Source organism: Loxodonta africana, chromosome 21 (genome assembly GCF_030014295.1).
Source record: "Loxodonta africana isolate mLoxAfr1 chromosome 21, mLoxAfr1.hap2, whole genome shotgun sequence".
NCBI classification, from domain to species: domain Eukaryota; kingdom Metazoa; phylum Chordata; class Mammalia; order Proboscidea; family Elephantidae; genus Loxodonta; species Loxodonta africana.
This window is the reverse complement of record NC_087362.1, coordinates 10,766,546-10,794,058: the sequence shown is the minus strand read 5'-3', so window position 1 is coordinate 10,794,058 and position 27,513 is coordinate 10,766,546. Positions and strand designations below refer to the sequence as shown.

Below are 27,513 nucleotides of genomic sequence, written 5' to 3'. Positions count from 1 at the left end.
TGACCCTTGGGTTAGCAGCCGTAGCACTTAACCGCTACGCAAAGCACATACACGATAAAAATCAACCAAAGGCTAAGCGTGACATCCAGAAGGATTAGCACATCTGCCATGGGAAAGTAGTCTGTTCTCCAGCACCTCCTTTCCCAGTACTAAGTTAAGCAACAGGCTGGCCCCAGTGCTCAGACTGTAGGCTTTCTACCCTAAGCTCTAACTACCCCAAATATTTCTAAGGCCCCCTAACCTCATTGCAGAACTGTGAAAGTTACTGCTTCCACCGAATCCTGAAGAAAGTCAAGTTAGCAGAAGACATTTATTTCATTGAAGATTTGTGTTTTGACCTCAGGGAAAAAATTAATTGAATGCCATTTGGGTTCAAGGTATGGTCAAGTGAATGTTAAACATTTTCAAAAACAAAAATAATTTTTATTGTATACGAATATTGATTGACATAATTTGCTATCATCCAGTAATACTAATATGCTACAGTGGCATAGTGGTTAACAGCTCAGCTGCTAACCAAAGGTTGGCAGTCCAAATCCATCAGCTGCTCCTTGAAAACCATATGACGTAGTTCTACTCTGTCATATAGGGTCACTATATGAGTCAAATCGATTCAGTGGCAATGGGTTTGATTTTTTTTTTTTTTTTGATTGCTTATTTTTGCTAGGTACTCACAGGTTTAGAATGTGGCATATCCAAGGTGTATTGGAACAGAGGGAACCTGACCTAGCCCAGAACATGTGGACTGAGCTATAAAGAATGAAGTAGGGGGTAGCCAAGTGCAGAGGCTAGAGAAAGCCTATTTACAGGCCTAAAGAGCATCATAAAGGACTTAAAAGGAGGCTCCTGTGTTGGGGGGTCCCTGGGTGCCACAAATGATTAAGCACTTGGCTACTAACCAAATGGTTGGTGGTTTGAGCTCATTTAGAGGCACCTTGGAAGAAAGGCCTGGTGATCTGCTTCTGAAAGATTACAGCCACTGAGCACAGTTCTGCTCTGTCATGCACGGGGTTGCCAGGAGTCAGAGTCAACGTGATGGCAACTGTTTATGTCTTTACTGTGTCTGGAGTGCAGAAACCAGGGGGAAGTAGTGCCAAGTAAGAGTGGAAAAGTAGACATGGGCTAGACTTTTTAGGGCTTTATAAACATAGTAAGATTTTTTTTTTTTTATTCCTCTGCTCTAAGAGCAGAGGAAATTAAAGGATTTTAAACAAGGTAGAAAGTGACCTTTTCAGATTTGCATTTTGAAAGATCACACCAGCTGAAATATTGAGGGCAGATTGGAAAGGGTGAATAACAGATACGGGGAGAATAGGAAGAAGGCAACTAGAACAGTCGGGTCAAGAGACGAGAGTAGAATAGAGGCCTTAAGTAGGGATGGTGGAGATGGAGACAAGTAGATGAGGTAAATTTGGTATATATTTAGGAGTTAAAATCAACTTGGTAATAGACAGAAGAGGGGAAAATGGAGTGTCAAATATTTCCTAGAGTTTTTGGTTTGCAAAACTGGAGAGAAACTGGGATTAAAAAAAAAAAAAAACTAGTAGAGGATTTGAATCTAATGGGACATCAGATCATGAGTTCTCTTTATATGTGGTGAGTCTGACATTCCTTTGTGAATTTTTTAGTGGCAACATCAAGTAGGCAATCTTGAGCCTACAGCCAAGAAAAGAAATCTGGACAACATGAACGGTATTGTTCCTCTCAGTAAGAGTTGTTTTGGCAGAAAGGGTAATACAGTGAGATTGAAATTGGTTATGTGGAGTAAGGGGAAAGGAATGCAAATGGAATTATAGACAACCTTTCCAATTCTGTTTTATTTGTCTTTGAAAACCAACACTTAGTTTTCTTTGCTCCTTGGTCCACATGTTGTTGTTGTGTGCCATCGAGTCAATTCCAACTTACAGTGACACTATATGACAGGGCAGAACTGCCCCATAAAGTTTCCTAGGCAGGTCATCACGTCTTTTCTACCGTAGAGCCACTGGTGAGTTTGAACCTCTGACCTTTTGGTTAGCATCTGAGCGTTTAACCATTAAGCCAGTAGGGCTCCTTTAGTCCACATAGTGGCCAGAAAATGATTTCCCTATAATGCCTCTGTTTATGTGTTAAAGAATCAGCCATTCAAAGGGATTGATTGGTAGTCTCTCAGTCCTGGTTCCAAATTCCCAGGAAGAAAATATTATTTCCAAGCAGCTATAACAATGAAATTAGGGTCACATAGCAAAAACATAGCTGTTCTTGATGAACCCCCAAGACTGTTGCCCTGGGGATAATCTTTAAACCATAAACCAAAAATATCCCCTGAAGTCTTCTTTAAACCAAAGAATAATTTAGCTTAAATAGTAAAATATGTCTGTCTTGAGTATTGTGCTTTTTTAAAGAACTGTCTATATGGGAGCAAATTGGCAGCAGCAACTGGAAATGTTAGATAGGAAGCTTGGGGGACAGTAATTTTATGTTAATGGGGAAGGAACAATTTGGAAAAGGAGGGTGAGAATGGTAGCACAACTTGAAGAATGTAATCAATGTCACCGAATTATACATGTACAAATTGTTGAATTGGTGTATGTTTTGCTGTGTATATTTTCAGCAACAACAAAAAAGAAGAAAATTGTATAATTGAATTAACCTTGAAGAAAAAACATAGGTGTTGGGGAGTATCTCAATGACTCTATGAATTGGAGACTGTTTACAGTGAGCTGGGAAACAGCATAAAAAGTTTGTACTATACTTACTCAAAGATTGGACTTTGAACTCAAGTTTAATGTAAATGCCAACATAAATATACCAGTTTTTATTTTTTTTAGAAAAGCTGACTTTAAACATTATGGGTAGAATTAGCTAGATTGGCCTTTGAGAAAGCATCTGGGGCCTAGCTAGAGACAGACAAAAAAATAGAGACAAAAAGACAGACAACAGGGAGCTCAGAGAGAGAGAGACAGACATATAGGTAGAGATAGACCCTTCACAATCCCCAAGATCAGGGTCTAAACTACTAGATAATTTTTTCTCTTCTTCCCTATAATTCTTCCCATTTCCCACATTTTATATCTGGAATATCACTGTTCTTTAAACTCCTTTGTTTAAAATATTCTGCATTTTATTATCAATAATTATTTTCTTGTATTCCCACTTATCACTTACCAACATGGTTAGGTTCCAAAGACCAGGTTGTTATGTGAAAATGGAGGATGCCCACATCAAGTCACAGAATGGAGGATGACTACATCATTACATAACTGCCAGATTACATCATTACGTAACTGGCAAGCCACTGAGAATCATGGCCCAGCCACATCAGCACATAACCTTAACCATCACAGCCAGCATTACTCTTGCCTCACACCTCGGTATTCATTATTGCCAGATGTACGTTGTTAATGGGCAAAATAGTTGGATAGTAGATTTTTTACTATTGTTGTAAACGTGAAATTTTGGATAACAAGATAGTAAGTGAGGACTTAGGTGTATTATCCTTTTTAATGATTGTTAAGATACTTGAGGTTAGAGTCTTTCTTACCCTTTGTTGTGTTCACTAAAACACTAAAAATTCTGTCTTTAACCCACATATTTGATTAATCCAGTTGAGGGTAGATATCCTATAACATACATCTAGTTTAGAACTTATTTTAAAATAAATAAGTTGCTCATTTTGATAGATAAACTAAATTGATTTTAAAACCTGAAATGTTTCAGGCATTTAAATATGAAAATATATAATTTCCTAAAGAGAATTACCTATAGTATTTGTTATTTTAGAAAACTTTTATTTGTCTTCCATATGTGATTTGACTCTAAAATCTAAGTTTAAAAAAAAAAAAAAGGTTTGCCAAAGAGGACTTTATGAAATTCCTTTTGAATTTTAAATATGCTTTCAGAAAATTTCAGTCCAACTGAGAACTTTGATATTAGCATGTCATAAAAAATGTTTTTATTTTATTAGGAGAGCTGACCAGTTAATCCAGGAAGATAAGGATGAGGTCATCCCATATTGCATAGCCATTGGCGATGTGAAAAAACTAGTCAATTTTTTTATGTCAAGAGGTCAACTTAAAGAATCTCTGCTTGTTGCACAGGTACAACTTCATTTACCTATAAGCCACATACATTTGGTAGGCAGCTGGGTGGGTAAAAGGGAGAAGATTATGTTGATTGACCCACTGTCACGTGATTAACAAAGCTATGAGTGGCTTGGCTTCTGCCTCCCCCCTTGGCCATCTCTTGATATTTCAGTTTACTGTATTTGTTTTGGTCACAACTGGATTTATTTTAGATCTTTAACCATGCCAGCAACTCAACAATGATCATTGCACTTGCTGCTGAATGTTTTATACCACGCACTTGAGCAAACTTTTCTAGCAATCATTTACTTAAAACTACATTTTGATACTCCCAATGTAGTTAATATCTGGTATCTTCCAATTATTATTATTTTTTTTATCTTCAAATAGTAGTATAAATGTAAAACAATATGTAAGTATGCCTTGCTCAAAATAATGTTCTGAAATTTTTCCATTATTATTGATTAGTTTTAGGTGAATTAAAGGTTTAATTAAATTCTAGGCTGCTTTTGAGGGAAATATGCAGACCCTACATGTTTCCACACCTAAAGGATCTTCATATTCTGATGATATCTACAAGGAAGACTTTAATGAGTGAGTGATTTATTCTGTTTTTGGTTAGCATTGTTTATGGTTGGTTTCCTTTTAGGAGTTTTTGAGGGCCATGCATGCCATCCTTCTCTGTGCACAGAGGTCTTGGCTGTCTCAAGTCATCTATGGCATTCCTCACCTCAGTCAAGTTCCATAACAGCATCCATCTCTAGATGAACACAGAAGTGTCAGGCATGCAGATGCAGCCTACACACGTTTTATGTTCCTTCCAGAGAAGCAAAAACATTCAGTAGAGAGATTGACCTATAAATAAGACACCTAAATTCTTAGGGACTTGAGAATCATAAAAATGAGGTGTGCTGCTTACTACTGCAAAGCCAGTATGTATAATGTCACAGTAATGTAGTTTGTAATCCCGTGACCACAGTGTAGTGTCATGAATAGCATTTGGTCCTCTTTTTTTAAAAAAGAAACCCAAAAGATTAGCCTAAAAAGGAAATGAAAATTAGATTTTTTTTTCAGCCTATACTCTTTTTGTAATCCTAGACTAAATACTTCCTTCTTCTCTTGACTCTTAGTATTGCCCTAAGAAAAATTTATTTAATCTTTCAGGGCCTTCATCAAATAGAAAGTATAAAACTTTCAGTAAATAGTGTGTTAAGAGTTGGGTATTCTGAGAATGTTTGCTGCTGTTCTCTGCCATTTTTAAACTTGACATTTTGAAGGCTTACCATGTACTAGACGTATTTTGGGTACCACATAAATTCTGAAAAGTTTCATTTCAATATGTAATTTCTCCAAGGTTAACTTTCCCTAAAGTTGAATTATAATTTATTCAGTGCAGAATGGTAAGTTTTCCTCTTAGGCTTCCTAGACCTCTTTTCTGACGGCTGTGGTGTGCTTATCTATCAGCTCTTGTGTCAGGAAAGACAGCTTTCCTGATTTTTTTTCCCCAAAATTCAGGCTTTATGCCTAAATCATGAATGTCAAATGAGACCCCACTTGGTCCTTCAATAAGCCTGTTATAAAGGGGCATTCGTTTACTTTGATGATGGAATTACTGTGTTTGTATAGAGTGTGTACTTTTTTCTCTCTCTCTAGGCTCCTGCACAAAGTCAGTAAAGAACTGGCAGAATGGTATTTTCGGGATGGCCAAGCTGTGCTAGCCGCATGTTGCCATCTAGCTGTAGATAATATTGAGGTACAACATTTTAAGTTGGTTTATGTGAATGAAAAGCTATGTCATGGTGTTGGAGGGAAAAAAAACATGGTGACTTCCTTCCTAAGGTCTCGTATTACCTGCTTTCCAAGCCTGTGTAACACGTGCCCAATAAGCATATGTAAACTCTGTACAGTCTATGAGCTCTTTTATTTCTTTTTCTCCCAAGATAAATATTTATAGCAACCTCACTTTAAGCATTTCATCAGATGTGAGGATCTGCAGTGTAGTAAAGGGAAGACAGCACTAGATTGAGACTCAACAGGCCTGACTTGAAGTCCTGTTCTTTTCACATACTGACCTTGGGCAGGTCACTTAATTTCTCTGAGTCTCAAGTGTTGACAGCTCTGAGGTAAAAATATCAATACCTACCTTACCAATCTCACATGCAGCTATTAGGATTATGAAAACAAATGGAAATGAAAGTGCTTGTTTTTAAGTATAACTAAGTATATTCCTCACAAGTTATATTTTTAAAATGATTTTCACCTGACTTGCTGATGTAATGAGGAAAATATTAAGTGGGCTATAGATTCTATTTTGCATTTTTACTATTTATGCTGAAATATGTGGGCTTTGCGGAATGGTTAGTAATTGTACAATCTTGAAGGAGCTTTTAAGAATGTATATATTTCTGATATGGAGATTGAAGCATATTGACTATATTGCAGAGACTGATGTTAATTAATTTCAAAAATAGAGGCGAGGGTTCTAGATGCTTAAATTCTGCCCTTGTAACATTTCCCACATTTCGCTTATTAGTTTTTCCATCTAAAAATCACTGTCGCTCTTACACAGGGACTTTGTAGGAACGTTACAATCCATATTTTATAAGAATAATTGATTTATAGGTTAATGCTACTTTGTCTACTTTATGAGCTTGGAGGGGAATGATGATCCTGTCCAGCATCCATGCAACTGAAGAAATTATTTTCTTATTGAGCAAGCTTGCTATGGCATACCTGATCCGTGGGAATGAGCTAGAGTTGGCAGTCTGTGTGGGCACAGTACTAGGAGAGTCTGCAGCACCAGCAACCCACTATGCCCTGGAGTTATTGGCGAGAAAATGCATGATGTTTCCAACATGGTAAGAATTTGTAAATTCAAAGAGTAATTTTACAGTTGATAGAATGCATTTTTTAAACATTGTAAATTGCATTCAATAAGATGTGCATTGGTAAAATATAGAATTTTTTTTAAATATAAAAATAAGCTTGTGGGAGGAAGCAGCAATACAAGAATAAAGTGATAAGAACAACCATGGTTATATAAGGACATCTACCATGACCAATTCTGAAGTAGGCCAGTTGTAGTTCTATAATGTTTTCAGCACATGTAATGTAGGAGGCGGGGGCAAGATGGCAGAGTAGTCAGACACTTGCCGTGATCCCTCTTAAAACAAAGACTGGGGAAAAAAACTGAAATGATTACATATGAGACAAGCTAGGAGCCCTGAGCACCAAAGCACATAACGTTGTCAGCACATCACGAGACAGGAAATGTGCACTTCTTAAGACTGTGGGGACAACTCACTTCTGTTTCTTAATCTTCTACATATATACACTCATTCTTCTCAGATCTTGTATCTTCATTTAAAGTTTGAGGAATAAAGCCACTTTTCTAATGGAGAATAGTAAACAAAGATGGTTTGGCTAGAGCCTTGGAACAGGCAGTCTCTCCAAACTCTAGTGACACTCTAAGATACAGACCTGTGCAAGTCACTTGGGTAACCTGGAAATCCAGATTAAAGCAATCCTAGCTCACACCTGCAGAGCCCTGTTCTTAGGTCAGACAGTCTGTTAGGAAAGAGAGGATGCTGTCACTCAATAAATGTGTGTTGAATAAAGATGGGTTTAGACTTCTATCTTCTCTTTCCCCCAAACTCCTTAGCACCTCAAGAAGTTTCTAACTAAACTTGTTTATCAGGACTGCTACCTTCCCCACTATATACCCTGTATATACGTACACCACCCATATGGAGCTATGTAGATGACTATACCTGTGAACACTACAGATAACAGCAATAATGGCAGCTAACTAACTGCCATTCTGTACTGCTGACTGTGTGCCAGACTGTTTTATGCACTTTACATGGAATAACTCACTAGGTCCTATGAAGTCAATATTGATCTTCCTGATTCTCAGTAAGTGGTAGAGCCAAGATGCAAACTTACACACACTGGGTCCACAGCCTGCACAGTGAACTACCACTCTATCCCTCCTCCTTATGGGGACTAACTCAGACAAGGAGTAGCCCTTTCCATTCTCCTTATCTGGACCTGGGTGCTTCGTGGTGAATCAGGAATTTCAGGGCTGTTCTAATTTTTACCCATGTCTGACAGTGATATACAAATTCCCTCCCCTCAACCAAAATGTGTTGGTACCCCACTGTCGGTCTTAGCGTTTAATTCTGGTCTTCCCATGAAAGCACCCAGTTATTCCTTGGTCAAGGATTATAATTGTCAATGACAGTTACCACAGCTTGCCTCATACCCATGCTAAGCCATGAGGTCTAACTCAAAATTATTTATTTACAAAGATAGCTGACTCCATGCAAAAAGCTAACTTATCTAAATGAAACAGGATTAGTTTGTTTTTCTTTAAAAAAGGTAAAAAATAGCAAAAAGAATATATATTAAATAAAAATGTATTTAAAATCCTTTCAACTGACTTTATTTACATTTTGGTTACTTTTAATAACCAACAAACTTTTATCTCATTGTGACTCCTCCCAAGAGTTCTTCCTTTATACCTCCATAGATACATATCCCAGAAACCAAGAAAAAGCTCACATTCTGACATATATTAGTGCTGATTAGGGTTCTCTCCAGGGGAAATTTGTAATCCTCATGGCTATTAATAGAGCTCCATAATTAAAAAAATTAAGGCTGCTTCATAATTTCAAAATAACATTCATAATGTTGTAAACCAAGAACATGTCTTTATTTTTTTTTCTTTTGTACGTTTACTGGTAAAACTTGGCTTCTTCTTTGTATTCATTGCAATTTTAATTTTTTTTTTTCCTAGCTTTCCATCTGTTGGATACAGGTACCTAGTTTTACGTTAATAAAAAAAAAAATTGCCATCGAGTCAATTCTGACTCATAGTGACCCTATAGGACAGAGTCAAACTGCCCCATAGGGTTTCCAAGGAGTGGTGGATTTGAACCGCTGTACTTTTGGTTAGCAGCCATAGTACTTAACCACTACACCACCAAGTTTCCAATTTAAATAAAAAGGTCTAATTCAAAAAAGTAACTTACTGTTTTATTTTATTACTGGAAGGGCAATTCTATATTAGTAAATATTAGTTACCTATTTTTAATTCATTGCTTTACACAATGCTGGTTAATTTACATAATTTATAGTGGATAAAACCTGACCACAAAGTAATGAGAACAATTCCTGTAATCTAGGTACAACATCAGTCTCGTGATTTTATGCTTAACACTTGTATAATAGATGAACTGTGGCTTTGTACAACACCCCGTAATACCGAACTCAACTAAGCAAATAAATATACCTGTTCTGATAGTGAAATTTAAGAATTTAGATCATTTGGTTGGTCTCTATCAATATATCTACATATCAATATCAATATACCTCCACACTGATGTACTCAATCTGTAATAAGTAGTGAATTAGAGTAAAGATTGAATGAAATTAACTGATCTTGCTGTAAATTTCACTATTTATCAGGATATAAATCTTAAATAAGCAAGCCATGGAAGTTTTCATGGAAATTTAGCAAGCTGTTTTATATACTATAAAGCAAATGATAATTTCTTTATTCTCATGGGAATTATTTAAAACTGCTATTAAATTGTAGTATCAGAAAACACAGTCATTCAAACATTTCAGCAAGAACAGATAAACCAATCTAATTTGTAACTTGGAAAATACTCAAAGATTTATTGACCAATTATAATAAAAATGTGACAGTTTGGGGAGAGCTTAAAATTACCAAATGGCTGGGGAAAGTAGTGTGAAAATGAACATTACTTCGTTTGGTTAGGGAATTATTGTGTAATAATAAAATTGTTTGTAAATATGTGAAGACTCAGTTTAGAGTCTTAGAAAATATTTAGGAATTTTGTAATAAAATGTCCTTCATGCCCTTTGGTTTTTGCTATCTACATTTAGAGAAGCTTCACAATTAAGTAGGAGATCAGTACTGCTTATGTAAATACCAAAGCAAGGAAGGCGTCATAAGAACCTCCTTCCTTTGAAATAACTGTAAACATTATTTTCAGATCTTTTCCTTTTGTGTGAATAGGAATTTGGCAGCTGACCTTCTCCTGATGACTCCTGATCATGAACTACAGTTAATAAAACTCTGTGCTTTCTACCAAGGGTGTACTGAAGAATTAAATGATCTTCACGAGAAGGTATGCCAGCGATATTAAATATTCTAGTTTGGAATGAAATGCAATGATTTAACTAATGTTAAGTTTATGCAAATAGAGATACATGCAGAAAAACAAATATACAGTAGCTTAAAGAAAAAAAAAACCATTGCCATCGAGTCAATCCCGAGTCATAACAACCCTAGAGGACAGAGTAGTATCACCTCATAGGGCTTCCAAGGAGCGGCTGGTGGATTTGAGCCATCGACCTTTTGGTTAGCAGCCAAATGCTTAACCGCTACACCGCCGGGGCTCCACAGGACCCTTTCTAAAACTAATAACAGTAAGGAGTAACATTTATTGAGCATCTTCTGTGTGCTTGGAACTAAATTTCTACATATTTTTGTATCTTACTAAATCCTCATGAAACTCTGAAAAGGAGACAATATTATTTCTATTTTGTAAACAAAGAAAGTGAGCTTGGAGAAGGTGAGAAACTTGCCTAAATTAGTTAGTTAATGGTGGAGTGAGAATTTTAACTCAAAAAAAACCTCAAACCCAGCTCTAAATCCCTAGCTCTTTCTACTACCCCACTTTCGTTTTGAGACATCTGTATGCTAACTTGCAAAAATAGACAATGTAGGGTCTTTAAATGAATTAACTAAGTATAAGAAAATTCACATTCATTATTGTAAAAATGCTTATAAAAATGCTTCTTTGCTGAATGTAGAAATCTGTGTATCAAGATTATATATAAAAGCAACAGAAATGTTTGACAATAGTGCAATTATTTATTTAAATTATAGTATAATTGTATATTTCAGTGCTATGAACTCAGGGAAAAGATCATGAGGGTCTGTTTTTATTAACAGTGGTTTAAAAAAAAAAAAAACCAAACCCACTGCCATTGAGTTGATTTGGACTCATAACAACCCCATAGGATGGAGCAGAACTGCCCCATAAAGTTTCCAAGGCTGTAATCTGTACGGAAGCAGACTACCATGTCTTCCCCCTGTGGAGCTGCTGGTGGGTTCCAACTGCCGACCTGTCCGTTAGCAGCTGAGCACTTTAACCACGGCACTTCCAAGGCCCCTTAACATTGATAGACGCCTATAAGACAGTTGTATAAAATATAGATTAAAAAATTAGGCACATGCCATATGACTTACTTTGAAAGTAACTGTGTATGTATTTAAGAAGATACCAATAGTTCCTTTTTGAGAAAGATAAGATACAAATACAACATTTTCCTCATCTTTTGTAAAGTTTTGCTTCGCTTATTTAAACTTTGATTTTTCCCCCAGGGAGTGAGGGGCCCTATTCATTCAACCATAGATGTGTACTGAGTATTGTGTTAATACAGATAGATAAAAAGTGAGTGTGTGTGTGTGTGTGTGTGTGTGTGTGTGGCCGAGGGAGAGAGAGAGAGTTCAGGACAAATACTTGTGAAAGGATAAATTTCCAAAGTTATTAACAGTGGGTTGTGAGATTATAGGTGATTGTAACTTCTTTATACACTTTGTATTCTGTGAATTATATTTTAAATGTGCTCTGCTTTACTATTATAAATATGACAAATAAAAGCTATTTTAGTTTGAAATTTAAAGGTTATCTGGAAGAAAGCAGGAGCATTTCTCAATTATGCTTACATTTACTGAGTGGTGTTTTAATGTACATCAGTAGCTATCCTCTGAGGCAGATGTTAATATCAAGGCTTAGTGAGGTTAGGGGACTTGTTTAAGATTACACAGCTCTTAATGATGGGGCAAAAATAGTATTTACCTAGTCTTTTGATCTTACATGCTCAAAGGTTATAATTAGACTCTCTGGTCAGACTTCAAGGAGCCCCGGTGGTGCAGTGGTTAAAGCATTTGACTGCTAACTGAAAAGTCAGTGGTTCGAACCCCTGAGCCGTTCTGAAGGACAAAGATTGTGGCAGTGTGCTTCTGTAAGGATTTATAGCCTTGGAGACCCTGTGGGGCAGTTCTACTCCGACCCATAATGACTATGAGTTGAACTCAACAGTAATGTGTTTGGCTTGGTTTTTTTGTGAGACTCCATTAATGACTCTCTTGAAAACCTAGTGAGTATGTGTAGAAGTGTTAATAACTCAATTATATATTTAAATATGATGTCAGTTTATTAACTTTTAGAATTTTAAGATAAGAGTTACAGGGATGATCATCTTACTTTTCTTATTCTGTTTGAGAATGAAATTTCAATGGGAGCCATTTTTTTAATTCCCTTTACTCCATGAGCACGGATCAAGATGAAGACTGTCTAGCCAGGCACAGTGCCTGGCACATAGTAGTTGCTCAGTAAATGACTGGCATTTAGTGACTGAGGGTCGGGAAACAATATGAAATGTTCTATACATGAGAGTCCACTTTATTTAGCTTGTTATAATTTATTTTTGAGAGAGCAGTTCCTAAAATGTCAAGTTACCTAAATTTTGAAAAATAAGAAATTTTAAAAAATGTTGAATAAATGCATTAAAAAATAAATTGAATAAACCATCATACTGACTCAAGGGAGATATGAAAGAAAAGTCAAAAGGGAGGAGAGTGGCGAGTCTCAAACAGAGAGGAGAAGGATGACCCTAGTGGGGATGAACCCCGTCAGGAGCCACAACACAAAATGTTGGAAGGTCAGTTTCGGTGGTGGCCAAGGGTTTATTATAACAATGGTTTATGAGTGTTGCTTCAAAGCAGATAAACATCAAAACTTAAAAATCATAAACATGTTGGAATTTGATATAAAAGGTAACTTAATTCCTACCTATGGAATTTTGGAAGCAGAAGCACTTAACTGAGGGAGGACCATGCTCTGTTTTAACAGAGAAAAAAATATTTGAAAAAATGGGAGTATCACTTTTCAGTTTATAGTGAATGAGACTTCATGGACTGAAATCTAAGGTATATATGGCAGTTCAGATTGTCAAAGCTAAAAACTTAGAGTGTCTGCATTTTTTGCCTCTAGTTGAAGTAACAGGAACCCTTGGTGGCGCAGTGGTTAAAGTGATTGACTGCTAACCGAAAGGTAGATGGTTTGAAACCACCAGTGGCTCCACAGGAGAGAGATGTGGCAGGCTGCGTCCGGAGAGATGTACAGCCTTGGAAACCCTGTGGGGCTGCTGGGAGTCGGGATCGATTCGACAGCAGTGCATTTGAAATTAAGTTAATTTATCTCAAAGGCCAAGTGAAATTAAATGGCAGGGTAGAGAGCGTGTAAGCGTTTTATGTTTGCTACGTTTAATGTAGTTTTTGACCGTGGTCAGGATATTTGTTCTCAAATAACTAATATCAGATTTTTTTTTTTTGCTAAATTGCACTTACAGGTACTAATTCCAGTATTTCAATCAGGACAGTTTTCTTTACTTTCACCTCTTTCATGGGGATCTGTATGATGAAAAACTACTGAGTCGTTAGCTAATGACACCATTTGTTGTTATTAGATCTTAAAGTTATTTCTATAAATGTATGCTTTTAAAATGAATCATTTCATTTGCACCTCTGTTGGGCAACTTTAGTAAGAAAAAATATTAGATATGTTTGCAATATGTACTACTTTTCCTGTTGCTTTTATCCCTATAAATTTTATTAACATTGTCATCAAACCAATTATTTTCTAGTGCAAGCTACCCACGGTAGAAGAATGTATGCAGTTAGCTGAGACAGCCCATGCAAATGGCAATATATTTGAAACTATAAAGTATTACTTATTAAGTCAAGAGCCTGAAAAAGCCCTTCCTATTGGTGTTAGCTTTATTAAAGGTGAGTTTCTAATTGGTGATCCAGTTTAAAATCCATGCATTAATTTGATCCTTTCGCTCATATGATAATTAGCCTTAAAGTCAAGCAAACACTAGCCACACTAAACTAGAAAAGGATGGAGAGTGCTGATGTGATATACGGCATCCCTTCTGGTTTTATGGTTATGGCATAAATAGTAGAGTGGGTAGGTCAATAGGTGTGATCTAGGGAATATAGAGGTGGATGGGACCGATGAGCAATTACATGAGTTAAAACTGGGTGAACAAGTTTTGATACTTGCTTGTTTTTGTTTTGCCAGAATGCATCAGCAGTTCAGACTGGACTTTGGATACCATTTATCCTGTTCTTGACCTATTGAGTTACATTCGTACTGAAAAACTAGTCTTGCATACATGTACTGTGTGAGTACTTTTTCTCCAAGATACCGGCACGAACCTTTGTGTTGTTTTTAAAAAGGCTGTATTGTTTTTGATGTTCAGATCAAGCAATGGAATCATCTTCTACACGTGGCTGCCCTTGTAGAAAAATTACGCTTGTATTACATTCTTAATTAAAAAGACAGAGGTCAGTTTGAAAGGGAAATACTAAATTTTGTGGTCCAGTTAGAAATATTTACTGTATGTATGTCTGTACATGTGTGTACACACACAGATACACACTCATACACACTGGTTCAAGCTTTTGGGTAGTTTTGTACCTCGAGTCTCTGAACAACTAATGGTCATATATACTAATTATTGTATGTAAAGCATCATACTTGGCTTAGGGGAAAGTGAGAGAGCTAGGAAGTAAAAACTAGACACCATCTCTGAATTCAAGTAAAATTTAAGGACATTGTTATCCATAGACTTAAAGCCGTGTACTCATGTATAATTTGCAAGAGAGGCTTTAGGCTATTTTTATGATATAGTATAAATATCTAATGTCTTGGAAGAAGTACAACCAGAATGCTCCTTAGAAGCATGGATGGCAAGACTGCATCTTACATACTTTGGACGTGTTGTCAGGAGGGATCAGTCCCTGGAGAAGGACATCGTGCTTGGCAGAGTACAGGGTCAATGGAAAAGAGGAAGACCCTCAACGAGGTGGATTGACACAGTGGCTGCAACAGTGAGCTCAAGCATGACAACGATTGTAAGGATGGCTCAGGATCGGGCATTGTTTCCTTCTGTTGTGTATAGGGTCGCTATGAGCTGGAACTGACTCAACGGCACCTAACAACAACAACAACATAAATACCTAAATAGGAATTATGAACTGGTGAATAAAAGATGTTCCTAAAGTTTTGAAAATTTTCTAAACATTTTGCTATAAATGTCATCCATCAAAATATAGAGGTACAAATGCATGAACTATATATAAGAGTAATGTTCTGGGCCTCAAATTGTGAGCTTAAAAAAATGAATACCTTCTCTTTTAGAGCACGGAATGAGTTACTCATCTTATGTGGTTACATTGGTGCATTGTTGGCTATCAGAAGACAGTACCAAAGCATTGTTCCAGCACTTTATGAATACACAAGGTAAAAACAATCATTTCTCTTGCTATCGTGAAATTAGAGGAATTCCTTTCACTAGGATGGCTAATCTCTAAGTGGATCATAAAAGGCACCAGACACAATTAACCCGCTGCTGTCTGTATCCATTTATTCACTCCACATGTACTTTATAATGCAGAAACAATGAACTGTATGAATTAGGAATGCAGTAGGCTGTAAATAATAAAAAAAAAAAAATAGGAATCCTAAAATTAGTTTAAACACATAGGTCTGTTGGCTTTGCATCCACACACACTTGAGATAGGCATTTCACGTTACAGCTGCACCACGGTTCCATCAAAAGCCTAGATCCTTCCCTTCTTTCCACTCTGCCATCCTTGGCTTCTCTCCTGTTGCTTGAGTTACCCATGGTTTACAAGATAGCTGCTACCCTTCCGTGTATTCTGTCTACATCCTAAACAGGAAAAGAATAAGGGTGAAAAGTAGAGGCCATAAAGAGCTTCATCCTGGCAGCACATTATTCAGTAAGAAAAGTCTTGCTTAAGGCTTTATGCCTACATCTCACTGGCCAGAACTTTGTAACAGTACTTTTAAAAGAATATAGAAAACTGACTGTTTTAGCTCTCCAATCTCTATAGTAGAAAAAGTGAAAAAAAGAGGATTTATGAGTGTCAGGTAACCCACTATTTTATATTCAGATATAACCTACCTTACAAACTCCTATGTTTCTCACAGCTTTTGAAACTCCGGTTATTATGCTTAATCTTGTTATGTTCAAAAATAAAATGCACAGCGCCATGTTAAAAACCCATTTCCAAGCCACTTACTAGTTTGCTAATGGTTGCCATCGAGTTGATTCCAACTTCTAGTATAATAGGTGACCCTTTTTTTTTTAGTTCCTAAAGGTACTGGGTGTCTATAGGATCATGGTTCTCACAATTTTTCTGAGTATTCTCTATGTGGGTCAGATAATTCCGAGAGAAGCAAAAGGGTTTCTCATCCCTAACTTGTCCCTCTTGTGTAGGTGAAGCAGTAGTTGCTGCCTAGTGTAGATGAAGGGGTAATACGGAGTTAATAAGGAGTCTTGGTTGCACAGTGGTTAAGCACTTGGCTGCTAACTGAAAGCTGGGGGGTTTGAACCTACCAGGCGCTCCACAGGAGAAAAGATATGGTAATCTGTCCTGTAAAGACTGCAACCTAGGAAACCCTATGGGCAGTTCTGTTCTGTCCTACAGGCTCAGTATGCGTTGGAATCAACTGTATGGCATGCAGTAGTAACAACACGGGGTCAATACTTCACGGTATTCAAGGAAATATGTTTCTACACAGGCAGTATAACCAAAATTTGAAAGAAAGTAACTTTTAAAAAAATCATTTCATATTCTCCCAATGCAATATGTCATTTGATTTGTTGACTGGTTCCATTGGCATTGATTGATTGTAGATCCAAGTAAAATGAAATCCTTGACAACTTCAGTGTTTTCTGTTTATCACGATGTTGCTTATCGATTCAGTTGTAAGGAGTTTTGTTTTCTTTATGTTGAGGTGTAATCCATAGTGATCTTCATTAGTAAGTGTTGCAAGTCCTCTTCACTCTCAGCAAGAAAGGTTGTGTCATCTGCATAACACAGGTTGTTAATGAGTCTTCCTCCAACCCTGATGCCATGTTCTCCTTCATATAGTCTAGCTTCGCCATTATTTGCTCAGCATACAGACTAAATAAGTATGGTGAAAGGATACAATCCTGACACACACCTTTCCTGATTTTAAAAGACTGCCCCTTGGTCTATGCAGAGCTTCCACCATCCTAGTGGGTATGGAGTGGTATCTCATTGTGCTTTTGATTTGCATCACCCCAACGACTGTTGTCGAGTATCTTGTCAGGTTATTATTGGTCATTGGTTTTTCTTGATTGGAGATGTCTATTAATGTCCTTTGTCCCTTTTTTAATAGGGTTGCTTGTCTTTTTGTTGTGGAGTTGTAGGAGTTCTTTATATATCCTGGATATTAAGCTTTTATCAGATATATGATTTGTAATTTTTTCTCCCATTCTGTAGGGTTTTTTTTTTTTTTTTTTTTCACTTTCTTGTAATGTCCTTTGATGCACCAAGATGAAAACCAGTTTTGACTCATGGCGACACTAGGCGTGTAGAGTAGAACTGCACGTCATAGGGTTTACAGGGCCGTGACCTTCAGACGCAGATCACCGGGCCTTTCTTTTGAGGTATCTCTGGGTGGGTTAGATCCACTAACTTTTTGGTTAGTCAAGCACTTAACCGTTGTGCTACCCAAGGACTCCTCCTTTGATGCACAGAAGTTTTTGATTAAGTCAGAGTAGAATTGTGCTCCATGGGATTTTCAAGGCTGTGACCTTTGAGAAGCAGATTGCCAGACCTGTCTTACCAGGTGCTTGAGAGTGGCTTCAAACCATCAACTTTTGGGGTAGTAATGGATCACTTAAACATTTGCAGCACCCAAAACCAAAAACCCATTGCCATCAAGTTGATTCTGACTCATAGCAATCCTATATGAGGATCCTATGAGTTGTGCCACCCAGGGACCATTTTATTCCCTTATTGGCCTCTATTTCATGTATCTCTGCTCTAATCTTTACTATTTCCTTCCTTTTGCCAACTTTGGATTTAGTTAGCCCTGTTCCTTCTAGTTTGTAGCCTAGGTGTAGTTAGACTATTGATTTGAAATCTTTTTGAATGTAGGAATTTTCGTCTGTAAATTTTCCTCTGAGCATTGTCTTTGCTGCATCCCGTAAGTTTTGGCATATTGTGTTTTTATTTTCATTCATCTCTAAGTATTTTCTAATTTCTATTGTTATTTCTTCTTTGACCCATTGGTTACTTAAGAATGTTGTTTAATTTCCACATAGTTTGTGAATTTTCTAGTTTTTTTTTTTCTTTTCTGTACTTGATTTCTGGCTTCATTCCATTGTGGTCAAAGAATCACCCTTTGTGTGATTTCAGACTTTCAAAATTTAGTGAGACTTGATTTGTGGTCTCATGTATCCCAGAGAAGGATCTGTGTGTACTTGAAAAGAATGTGCGTTCTGCTGTTGTTGGGTGGAGTGTTCTCTATATGTCTGTGAGGTCTGACTGGTATACAGTATTCTTCAAGTCTTATATTTCCTTATTGATTTCCTGTTTACATATTCTATCCATTACTGAAAGTGGTATATTGAAGTCTCCAGCAATTATTATAGAACTTCCAAAGTAACTTTAAATAATAATAAAATACAGGAACAATATGATGTATCACAAAATTAAGATAATATTTAATGGAACATGTTCAGCCTTATATAACTTCAGTAATTATGAAAGTAAAGAGAGAATGATCACTTGATGCAATATCAAAAACCAAAGCAAAGGTTTTTATTTGTAAATTAGGAAGAGAAATTTAAGAACTCTCACTTATAAAAAAAAAAAACTTACTTCTCTAACAGTTCAGTCTTTGTTGTCTTCTCTTGCTGCTTACATTTCACTTAGCCACTAAATACATTATCACGCATTTTTGTCTTTGTTCTCTTTTGCTCTCTCCCTGTCTTCTCCTTCCCTTTGTTCTGCTGCCCCATCTCACTCTCCTCCCACATCTCCACTTCTCTTCTCTTCTCTTTCCTTTCTATACTCTGTGCCCAGAAATCTAACCGTTTTTATGGCTTCACTTATCAACTCTCTGAAGGTAATTCATTATTTTATATTCAGGCCTAGCCTACTCTCCAAGCTCTTTTGTGGGTATCTAGCAGCTTGCTGAACTCCAACCTTAAATTTAATATGCTGAAAATTAAAATCATCATCTTCCTTTTCAAATCTACTCATTCCCCTGTGTTCTCTCTTTCTCTTGATGGTGTTATTATATTCCAGTCATCCGGGATTAAATGATCAGGGTCAGGACTGAGTGTTCCCTCACTGTCCATGTCCAATTATTTGGTAAATCCCCACATCCATACCTTTTCTCATCATCTACAGTAACTAGATGAGGGCATCTAGTTGCCCTAGCTCAGTTGTTCTACTGTCAGTCTGTCCCAAGTACTACTGTTATAACAACCTTCCTGAAGGCACCAACCTTGTTCCGGTACTTTCCAAGGCTCCCCACTATCTGCAATAACATTCTAAATCCTTAGTCTTCCATTGGAGGTGCACAAAGGCTCAGTTCCAAACTTGTCCTCCACTGTACCCTTTTACGTGTTCTCTATTTCAGCCAAGCTAAATTACTTGTAAGCTTTTCCACCCTGATATTTGTTCACAGTGTTGCATCTGCTTATTTAACTTGTTTTTTTCCCTCACTCCCTAACAATGCTTTATGTGTAGTAGACCATCAAAAACTACTGGGCAAATAAAGTACCAGCAAGTACAAAATTGTGGAAAGGGAAGTCCTATTATTTAAGCCACATTGTCAAGAAAAAAATTTTAATTCATTGTTTTTGGGTTAAAAAAATGTTACTAAATAGATTTGAGATATTAGTGACATGTTAGATTTGGATTCATGTGTTGAGGGGAGGAAGTATTTATACCTGTCTTTCTCGCCAGTTCTTATCACTGTCCCTCAGAATGATGACAACTGGCAAGAGTAACCATGAAGTGTAAATGGAGGAAATACTTTTACTGTTAACTTGTCTCTAAGGCCTTATGTTCTCTTTCTTTCTTATCCCCTAAAGAGCTTTTAATTTTCAATTAATTTAGACATACTGAGTTTAGATTTTATTATAGAAACTGGGACTAACGATTCTTAAAGCCTCCTAGTTAATCATTATGTCTCTGCTTCTCAATTTTCTGTGTATCTGCATGACGGATCCCTACTCTGGCTGCTTCACTGCTTTTTTTTCACGCACTTCGTCTTTAAAGAATTGAAATGAGCATTTCCATTCTTTTCCATTAGCTAAAATTCTTCTGTCACTGTTCTCTCTTGCTTTCTCGCTCGTCTGTAATATTTATCTTTAATACAGTTGTGCATTGGACAATACAGTAACCACATTTAGCTATTATTCAACATTGCTTGCCTTATATAATAATTCTCTGTACATTATGAAGTTCATTTATTCATTCAATCACTCCCTTAGCCACCCAGCCATCCATTATTTATCAAACAGCCTTGATTTGCCAGGGAATTAAACACTAAGGATACAAATGAGTAAGGTGTTCATAACCCTTGCCTTCATGGAATTTATAGAGCAGTTGATAAGAAACAGAAACTAACAATTATAATAAAATGTGTGTCATAGTATCCATAATGCAGGTTATCCTGAGAACACAGTGGAAAGAGACAGCTAACATATACCAGGCAAAGTGGGAAGGGAGCAAGAGCGGTATCTAAATGAATGAACAAAAGCAGTGGGGTATATTGTTGTAATGTGCTGTCAAGTCAATTCCGACTCATAGTGACCCTATAGGACAGAACAGAACTGCATGTATATACACATACTGAATTTTTTGCACAGTACTATGAAATCTAAAAGTATAGTTATTTGATACCTTAATTTTTAATGTCAAATGTTACTTTCTTTTTCATGTGTTTCAGTCAGCTATTAAAGCGTCGGGAAGTGTCAGTACCTTTAAAAATTGAACATCTTTCCGAGGAATTGGATGCATGGAGATCTTGCACACAGTCCGTCAACCGGTGAGGAAATGTGATGTAAAAATTGGAATGCAAAAAATACTCATATTATAGATGAACTTGTTAGAAGTGTGTACTGTCTCACTATTAATTTTAACATAATAATCAATCTTGATATTTTTACCATATAATCAGTAACAATTTGCAGTGCCGTTCTTTCTGTCTTTGTAAAGTCCTTCGTCCTACTATAAATTAAGTTTAAAGTTGATTTACCCTCATCTATAAAGGGGGACTAAAGAATTATTAGGGGCTGTTTCTAATGTAAACATCAATAATGCTATGATTCTACAAAAATCAAATTTTATCATCTGTTGATAACATAGATTAACAGAAGAATCTCCATCTACACCCCCTTCTGATTCACAAAGAATGGTTTATTCAACTTTACTCAAGAGAATAAAAGAAGAACCACTCAAAGGAATTATCGGACCAGATTATGTGACCGGATCAAATCTTCCAAGTCATTCTGACATTCACATCTCTTGTCTTACAGGACTGAAAATCCAGGTACAGTCCAATGTCAAGCATAGATGGTACATTTCCATCATGTTTATGTATTTCAGTCATTAAAAAAAAAAAAGCTCTTGAAATAAGTCTAAAATGAGTAAAAGTAGGTACCTACGGTGGCCTTTTTGTCCTTAAGAGAGTCATTGTACTGTTATCATAGAAGCATTTCATGTAATTCATATACTTAGTAACAAGTATGTTTTAAAATATATACAGTTTATATCATTGGGGAAATTGCAGTTATTATTATGTATATATTATTATATCTCAGTAAATTAAGTTTAACTTTCTAGTCTCCATTTGTGTTTTATAAACATAAAGCAGTCAAAGCTGATATAGTACTTGATTCATACATCATGCATATTTTTACATTGTGAGTTACTGAGCCTTTCAGTGATTAAGTGTTATCGGGATCAGTCATGGAGAAGACTAATTCCCAGGGAATAGTCCCTGATGTTCTATCGAAGTAGTGATGACAAACGATGCCAAAACCTCCCAGTGGGACCCAGTCATGGCATTATCTCAAGCAAATACAGAAGCCTTTTCATCTTAGGGCCCCGACCAGTTGTAGGAGTTCCCATGAAGTAAACCAAACTGAATCCCTAGGAAATGCTAATTGAGACTACAAATTGGACTAAAAGAGAGTGCCACCTCCCAGTAACATACCCATTTTGCTGAGAAAATTCCTAATTAGAAAGCTTTCAAAATTCAGTGTTTACATTTCTAATGCTGGCATACCAAGCCAGTGGAAAAGGTGTTTTTTTGGCACAACCAAACTAAATAGCTTGCTACTAATGTAAACCCAAACTATAGGTTGGCTTACCACTGCAGGCTAGTTAAATTCTCAGAATACACAAATATATTCATTCCACAAAACAGACAGGAAGCATAGTTGTATGCATATTTATTATCCATTTATTTATCAGAGATAAAGAACCAAGCTGTAGATTCAGTAACCTTTAACCAAGAGCAAAAACCACTGTGAATTTTTTGGGATATGTCTTTGGAACAACTTACTGCCCTTTGGGTACCATTTCTAGTACTTGGCAGCTTTGTGTGCCTTTTCTTCTTCTCTTCAGACTCCTTTTCTCTGTCTGGGATAGCCAAATGATAGATAGATATGCTATCTCACCTCTCTGTACCCAAACCTACACTCAGGAAAAAGGACCTACTAATTACCCAGTATACACTAAGCTGCAAATGACTAATTTAGATGGTGTGCTACTCTTCCAGCACATTTTTATTTCAACAGAAAATTGATATTTCGGGTTATAATTATGAAATGTCAACTACTCACTAATAGGAATCTATCTACCTATTTATATGGTGGATTTTCTAACACCTAGAAGTAATTTGCTAACTATAAAGTGTATCATTTGAAATCATGACAAAAATTTAATAGCTTTAGACTATTATTAAGAAAAATAAAGTTTGTGTTGTATTCTGTGCTTTTTTTAACTTATGTTTTTCCTTTTTAAGAGCTGGATAATATAGGTTGAGAGGTTTTATGCAACAGTTGTTCAGAACTAACCTGCCATACACAATAAGTGATGTAACTAAATTATAAGTATGCTGGTATATCATAGGGCTGCTTATGTATACACACACACACACACACACACACACACACACACACACACAGAAATACGTTCTTCATCTTCTGGAGAGTGAGTACAAAATTTTCCGACTTAAATGAATACCCCAGTTATATAGGCATAGGCTACATGATTAAAATAGTGAAGTATATTTTAGTTTATAACCAGGCAATATGCTTTTATAAATTTACTTCATAACGATAAGTTAACAACGCCTGTTCGTATTGGTAGCACTACTCTTAGAAATTCAGATTATGAAACTGAATTTCTATTTTGAAAGACATCAGGGCATAAAGACATAATGTTAAGATATTTGAAAATGATGCTGTATTTGGCGATAGTTCCAAAACTAATTTTGCTTGTATTTTTAATTTCCTCTTGGAATTGCCTAAATATCACCAGTGATGTTTTATTAGTGTGATTCTGTTTCTGGAAATGTAAAATTATGTTGCTGATTTATATATAACCTCATCTCTTTCCCCAATGCTCACTGTGTGCAGGGCCCTGTATTTTTCCTTGAAGATGGAAAATCAGCCATCTCACTGAATGATGCATTGATGTGGGCAAAGGTGAACCCATTCTCACCCCTAGGGACTGGACTGCGCCTCAATCCGTTTTGATAGAAGGTTTTTCTCCATGATGACTTGTTTTTTAAAAGAAGAACTCTCATGGGTTGGTATTACCTGAATCCAAATATTAAACCAAAACCAAATGTTGCAGGGAGGGAAAAAGGTGGAGACAACAGTTGATTTTATTCATTCACTTCAAAAAATAAAATATTTATGTAATTAAAAGTAAAAATAGGTGTCTTTTATAATATATAGAAACCACACTTGGGAGGTAGTTAATAATATTTGCTAAAAAGGGTTGGTAATATAAAAGAGCATATAAAAGTTTCACAAAGCAAAAAAGCTATGAACATATCAATATTGTTGAAACGTTGAAATACATGAAATATTCCAATGCCTAGAATACTACTTGACATACAGCAAGTACTTAATGAATATCTGAATGGCCGAATGTCTCAATATATAGAAATGTAAGGCGTGCACAACTAATCTTCAAGTTAACAGGCACCTATCTTGTCCATTACAAAATGTGTAGTAAACCATTAGTTTTAGTTCATATTTAATACAAATTTTCAGTTATAAATTTAATAAATATCAATAAACAAATACACAGTCAAATACTTAAAAAAAAAAATTACCAAGTTTTCATTTGAAGTTCAACTGTCTAGTTATAGAAGTTATATAAGCATGAAAAGAATTTTGGGGTGAAAACACAAAATGTAGTCAAATAGATGTGGGAATTTGCATTAGATGATAAAAGACTTTTAATAAATATTTGGTATGTTACAGATACTAGTTTTGATTAATGCATTTAATATATACCTAATAAAACAAATTTATATTAACTTTTAAAACTTGAATTTATTTTATAAAAATTAGTTTCAAATAAATTTCTGTAAGTTATTAGTTGAAATTTTGGATACAGTCTGTAAATTCAATTGTTTTTTAAATATTTATTAAAAATATAAAGCTATAAATAGCCTGATATGTGATTACAAGTATTTCAGTCGGACTAGAATTTGGACTTTGAAATTTATGAAATTAGTGTATACTAAGATGAAAAGTATACTTTGATACTCAAGTTGTTTTTACATAATTTATAATATAGGCATTTTTATCGGACTAAAGAATGAGCTCATATAACTAGAATAATTGTAGTTTTATTATTTATAAATTTGTTCCATTTAAAATCTTTTTAAAAATGCCTTAAATGAGTTTCTTAGAACAGAAAACAATGTATATTATGCACTTACCATATTTATAATGCTGATCACTTATTTCTACTCAAAAAGATGTTATAGGCTTAAATTCCATTTTATACAAAGTAAATTAATAAAGAAAGAAAATAGAATGTGTGCAACTCAAGAGATGCAGTGGGTAGTAGAAACTATCAGACATCTATTTGTGTGGACTCCACTGGTAAGCGTAAGTCCAAGTTCTCTTAGGTGACGAAGATTGTTAATTGGCATGTATGTAATAAATTTCCTCACTTAAAAATGGCAGTCTAAATCCCACTGTCATTCTCTTAATTTTGTCTTAAAATAGATAAATAAGCCTATGCTTATTTGTGCTTTAAATACCTCCAAATATGTCATTAAGTTATACATATATAAACAATCATAATTTTTCCCCCTGTATTTTTAGTGAATGAGGGATAATAATATTTGCATAAAATATGAAGAAAAATAATCTAAGGTGATTATACAACTCTTTAGCACACAAAGACAATAGAGGAGTGACCGGATTTCTGTCTAAAATAAAAATAGGAGTGATTCAACTGCCATTCTGTTATTCTTTAACTTCTGCAATGCTCGGTACCAAACCCACTGCCCTCAAGTTACTCATGTCTCATAGCGACCCTATAGGACAGAGTGGAACTTGCCCCATATGGTTTCAAATGCTGCAATCTTCACAGGAGCGAACTGCCACATCTCTCTCCCATGGGGAGGCTGATGGTTCAAACCGCCAACCTCAGTCAGCAAAGTGTTTTAACAACTGCGCAGCCAGGGCTCCATACCTTAATAATAATTATAACCATTAATTCTTTATAGAATTGTAAATATGTCATGTGACTGTGTCAATCTGTATATATTGTGCTTTAATATGTAAAACAAAGCAATTATTTAATTTATGAAAGTATTTTTTTCATTGTTAGATTTCATATGCTTGAAAATCCAAACAAATACTATGAACTTATTTTACTATTTGAACTTGTCCATATTACCAGTGGAGCCCTGGTGGTGCAGTGGTTAAGCATTTGGCTGCTAACCAAAAGGTCGGCAGTTCAAATCTACCAGCTGCTCCTTGGAAACCCTCAATGGCAATGGTTTTTTTGTTTGTTTGTTTTTAAATATTACCAGTAGTGCAGGCAATATTATATTGCAGATTTAAGTATACCTTTATGAAAGGAGAGTTTGGACAATGATTTTTTTTAAAACATTGGAAAAAGAATTTGTCTTTAGAAGTTACCAGCAGGTTAGCAAAATCAGAACATATAAAAATGAGTTGCATCTTGTTAAAACACGATTTTTATTTCAATCAAAATACGTGGATATATACATATACGTATGTATGCATAGTATGTGTATGTATATGAGCCCTAGTGGTGCAATAGTTAAGCACTTGGCAGCCAACCAAAAGTTGGCAGTTGGAACCACCCAGAGGCTCTGCAGAAGTGAAGAACTGGCAATCTGGTTCTGTAATGATTACAGCCTAGAAAACCCAAGGGGCAGTTCTACTCTGTTGTGTAGGGTCGCTATGATTTGGAATCAACTTGACAGCACACAACAACAACAGTGTGTGTGTGTGTGTGTGTGTGTGTGTGTAAAGATGTATATAAAAATATATTCCTGTGAAATCATCCAGTTATCTTCAGAAACCACAGAAATGGTTGCATTAGAGTAAGGACTGTATTTTGTTCTCCTTACAACATTGAAGAAGAACCCATTGCTGTTGAGTCAGTTGCAACTCATAGCTACCCTCTAAGATAGAGTAGAACTGCCCTATAGAAGTTCCAAGGAGGGCCTGTGGATGCCACCTGCCTAGTGACCCTATAGGACAGAGTAGAACTGCCCCACAGGGTTTCCAAGGAGCAATTGGTGGATTTGAACTGCCGACCTTTTGGTTGGCAGCTGAACTCTTAACCACTGTGGTCTTAATAGTCAGCTCTTGAAAATGCTCCTTGCACCCAATCTTTAAAACGTATACCCAATCAAAACATGTACTTTCATGCTGAATTTAAATCCCATATGATTGCTCTTTAATGTTGCATGTACTTTATTTAGATTTATATGTGTGTATTTCAGGTCCTCTAAGTTAAAAAATACCGCAGGTAAAGCCTGATACGGCACACGTAACTGCTAAGATGAGAGGCGTTTTCACCTCTCAAACCAACACTGAGAGAGGTTTCTCTAAACATGCTGGGTCAGAATCACTAGAGGTATGGAGGGCCAGGCTGTCCATCTGGGCTATCACCCTACCCAAAAACCTGGGAAAATCCCTTCATTGGGCTCTTCAGGGGTTTGATTGCATATAGACAGTACCCAAAATTAGTATAAAGGGGGGAAAGTACTTACTGATTGTATTAAGTAGCGTATCACAATAGCTTCTATTCCCACAATAAGCGTTCTGCTGGAAAGCTGACCAAAAGGGTTCTGCTCCTATAGTGACTGGTACGGTGCCTAGAAAAGCTGTTGCTTCCTTCAGTCAAAGATCCTTTATGAACTAAACAATCTTAAGACATGCCTGTAGTGTTGGCTTCTGTAGATAT

At 36.1% G+C, this 27,513-nt stretch overlaps 1 protein-coding gene across 1 annotated transcript in view; it reads left to right on the top strand.

Moving 5' to 3' along the window:
• The window catches only part of WDR17 (WD repeat domain 17), a 90,420-nt gene extending 66,000 nt beyond the window's left edge, over window positions 1-24,420 (top strand). The window contains exons 19-29 of the mRNA XM_023554996.2: window positions 3,947-4,079; window positions 4,567-4,658; window positions 5,718-5,817; window positions 6,783-6,922; window positions 10,111-10,222; window positions 13,812-13,953; window positions 14,252-14,354; window positions 15,374-15,475; window positions 20,978-21,076; window positions 21,397-21,580; window positions 23,676-24,420. Of these exons, the coding sequence (XP_023410764.2) occupies window positions 3,947-4,079; window positions 4,567-4,658; window positions 5,718-5,817; window positions 6,783-6,922; window positions 10,111-10,222; window positions 13,812-13,953; window positions 14,252-14,354; window positions 15,374-15,475; window positions 20,978-21,076; window positions 21,397-21,580; window positions 23,676-23,795 (1,327 nt within the window). The 3' untranslated portion in view covers window positions 23,796-24,420. The remainder of the gene's footprint in view (window positions 1-3,946; window positions 4,080-4,566; window positions 4,659-5,717; window positions 5,818-6,782; window positions 6,923-10,110; window positions 10,223-13,811; window positions 13,954-14,251; window positions 14,355-15,373; window positions 15,476-20,977; window positions 21,077-21,396; window positions 21,581-23,675) is intronic.
• The last annotated feature ends 3,093 nt before the right edge of the window (window positions 24,421-27,513 follow it).